Source organism: Palaemon carinicauda, chromosome 8, assembly GCF_036898095.1.
Source record: "Palaemon carinicauda isolate YSFRI2023 chromosome 8, ASM3689809v2, whole genome shotgun sequence".
Classification (NCBI taxonomy): domain Eukaryota; kingdom Metazoa; phylum Arthropoda; class Malacostraca; order Decapoda; family Palaemonidae; genus Palaemon; species Palaemon carinicauda.
In genome coordinates, this window is record NC_090732.1 from 100650803 (window position 1) to 100653486 (window position 2684).

The window sequence follows — 2684 nt, forward strand, 5'->3', positions numbered from 1 at the left end:
CTCAGTTTCTTTTTTAAACCATAGTATATATAATTGTTTTGAAAATCAATTGTTTCAAACGTAAACTTCCGAAATGTTTCATATTTGCAATTAAACTAAATAGATTCTTTTGTTGGAAAATTAAAATAAAATTGTCTTAATCTTTCAAAAATGAAATTTTGTAAAACAATCTCTCATTTTATTTCATGAAAATACGGTAAATAAAATTCTTTTCTATTCTTTTGTTGAAAATTAATCAAATATATCCAGCAAATCATCCACTAGACATTCTTCATTTTCCTCATTTTTTTCATTTTTGTAGATTGATGAGTCAAAATTTAGCATGGACCTTTTCGGTTCAAATCCTGTACAGCATTTACTATTTAATTCCAAACTGGTCTTTATCCTTAATATTGAGGTTAAGAGATCTAGGGCCATTCGATTTCTCAACTTGGTTTTTACGCTTGTTACTCTAGAGAAAACCCTTTCTACTAGAGCATTACTTATGGGGAGGCTGTACACTTTTAATGCAAACTCCGATATATCTTTTAAAATAAAGTCACCTCCCGCATTAGTTACACCAATTGCCTTTGTCCAAAACTGATTTCCTGAAGTTGGGATGTCTCCATCACAAATGTTATTCCAGTCTAGGTTCAACAAAGTTCGCCATTGACCTTCAATATCTGCTATTTCAAAGCGATCAGCTAGTTCTAAAGGTAGTTCAGAGAAAGGTGGCTGTGTGTGGCTTAAACAGACAGTTGGTGAAAGGTTCTTTATTTTCTTTAAGGTCTCCATGTTTTCAGGAAGACGAGAAAGTAGTTCCTTACATGCTCTTAAAAGGAATTTGTGGCATCTTCATTTTACATCGTGCAATTCTTGCTCTGAAATTAAATTGGCTTGTTTCTTACTGGATACGAGGGAGGTGAATTCATAACCAAAATCAACATTTTTTAAAGGGAGAAATATGGACGACATATTCAGATCAACTTCAAGCTTAACATAATTTGAAAGTAAAACTCTTCTCACCATCACCAATGTAAAACACTCTAGCTCTCTGAGTAGGCTACAATGATCTGCTTCTTCTCTTTGAAAAAGCAAGTTTATCCTCTCGAAATCATTTAGAATGGGTCTTAGAAATGTCAAGTAGAGTTCATTTTTATGGTCAGAGTACATAGAGTAGAGTTCTCTAGATACATATTTATCACATGAAGAAGCTGCAAACTGAAAGTGAGTTTTCAGTGCATCCCACTGATCAAGAAATCTCTTTACACTGTTGCTTCTGGCTAGCCACCGGGTGCCAGATAAAGGTATTAATTGCAGAGGATCCTTCCCATCATGAATCAGCTTATAAATTTTCATATAATCCTCTCTTCTCAACGCCGATCTGTGAAACCAGTTATATGTTTCTCTAAGTATATAATCAATACAAGATGGCATTTCTTCTGATGCGTGAGAACAAGCTAAATTAAGTGAATGACAGGTACACTTTAAAAGAATGAGATTAGGAATATCTTTTTTCATAAGCATATACACAGAATGGTGACATCCACAAAGATTTTGAGCACCATCTGTCGCTATTGCAAAGCATTTATTCAAATCCACACCGATTTCTTGAAAATAATCCTTTATGTGCTGATGTAAAGCTTCTGCTGTGGTACTTGTCACTGGGATTAGTCCTAGGAACTGAGACACTATCTTGTTGTGTAATGAACTGTAATAGCGAACACAAACACACAAATGTTTTATGCAAGCAATATCTGTTGATTCATCTATGATTAATGAAAATGCAGAATCTTTTATGTCTGGGGACAGAACCTTCTTTATTATGGCGGTGCATTTCGTTCTATGTAATCTAATATTCTCAGAGCTTGAGGAACAAGGCATATCCTTCTTCAGAATATCACATAAATGATCAATTGATCTAATTGATGAATGACACGCAATATAAGCTGAAACCTGTAATTCAAGTCGGGTAACTTTGTCTCCTGTGAAATAGTCCATAGTTTTCAAATTTTGTTTGGAAGATATTTTTGACATGTTTTGTTTATGCTTTACAGAATCACTATGTTTCTTCAAATCAGCTTTGTGGGCCCTTAGTTCGCTTTTGCATAGCTTGCAGTAAGCTTTATTTGCATCACCTTTAACTTCTTCGATCCATTTTTCAAAAATGGGGTCTTTTAACCATGAATGTTGAAAACCCTTGTTATATTTTGCCCACTTCCCCATTTTGTTCGCACTCTTATCGATGTTGTTGTCACCACTAGGCGTAACCATCGAAATCTCAACTGAAACTGATGATTTGCCTCAGTGTTGACTTGCCGTACAGAGTTGCCGTTTAAGAATTTTTTCGATATCTTCATTACCCAAATAACCCTTTTTCGCTAATATATTGTGTAAAAAATCCATGAAATATAAATCTTCAAATACAAGATTTAAGGTTTTAATAAAATTTCATGGTAAAAATCCCACAAAATAGGAAAAATTCTCTCATAAAGATGCTGAAAATTCCGCAACCGGCAACACTAGAAAACTTGCAACCGTCACACAAAACGTTACTCAAGATGAAGCTGTAGAATACATGTACCATACGAGTTCGATATACGTGCTGATGAACAAACATTGAAGCATAAAGGCTGATATAATAAGGTTATTATATCAATCTCTATACATAGTTAAAATATATATAATCCTTGTAACAGACAAAT

At 34.0% G+C, this 2684-nt stretch overlaps 1 protein-coding gene across 1 annotated transcript; it reads right to left on the reverse strand.

Moving 5' to 3' along the window:
* Positions 1 to 834: 834 nt before the first annotated feature.
* LOC137645388 (protein FAM200C-like) lies at positions 835 to 2253 on the reverse strand. Its single transcript, XM_068378193.1, has one exon. It carries the CDS (start codon positions 2251 to 2253, stop codon positions 835 to 837), a length of 1419 nt encoding a protein of 472 aa, XP_068234294.1.
* Positions 2254 to 2684: the final 431 nt, after the last annotated feature.

What these genes read in the sequence shown, in the direction of transcription:
- LOC137645388 (XM_068378193.1), bottom strand. Translation starts at nt 2,253, where the DNA reads ATGGTTACGCCTAGTGGTGACAACAACATCGATAAGAGTGCGAACAAA.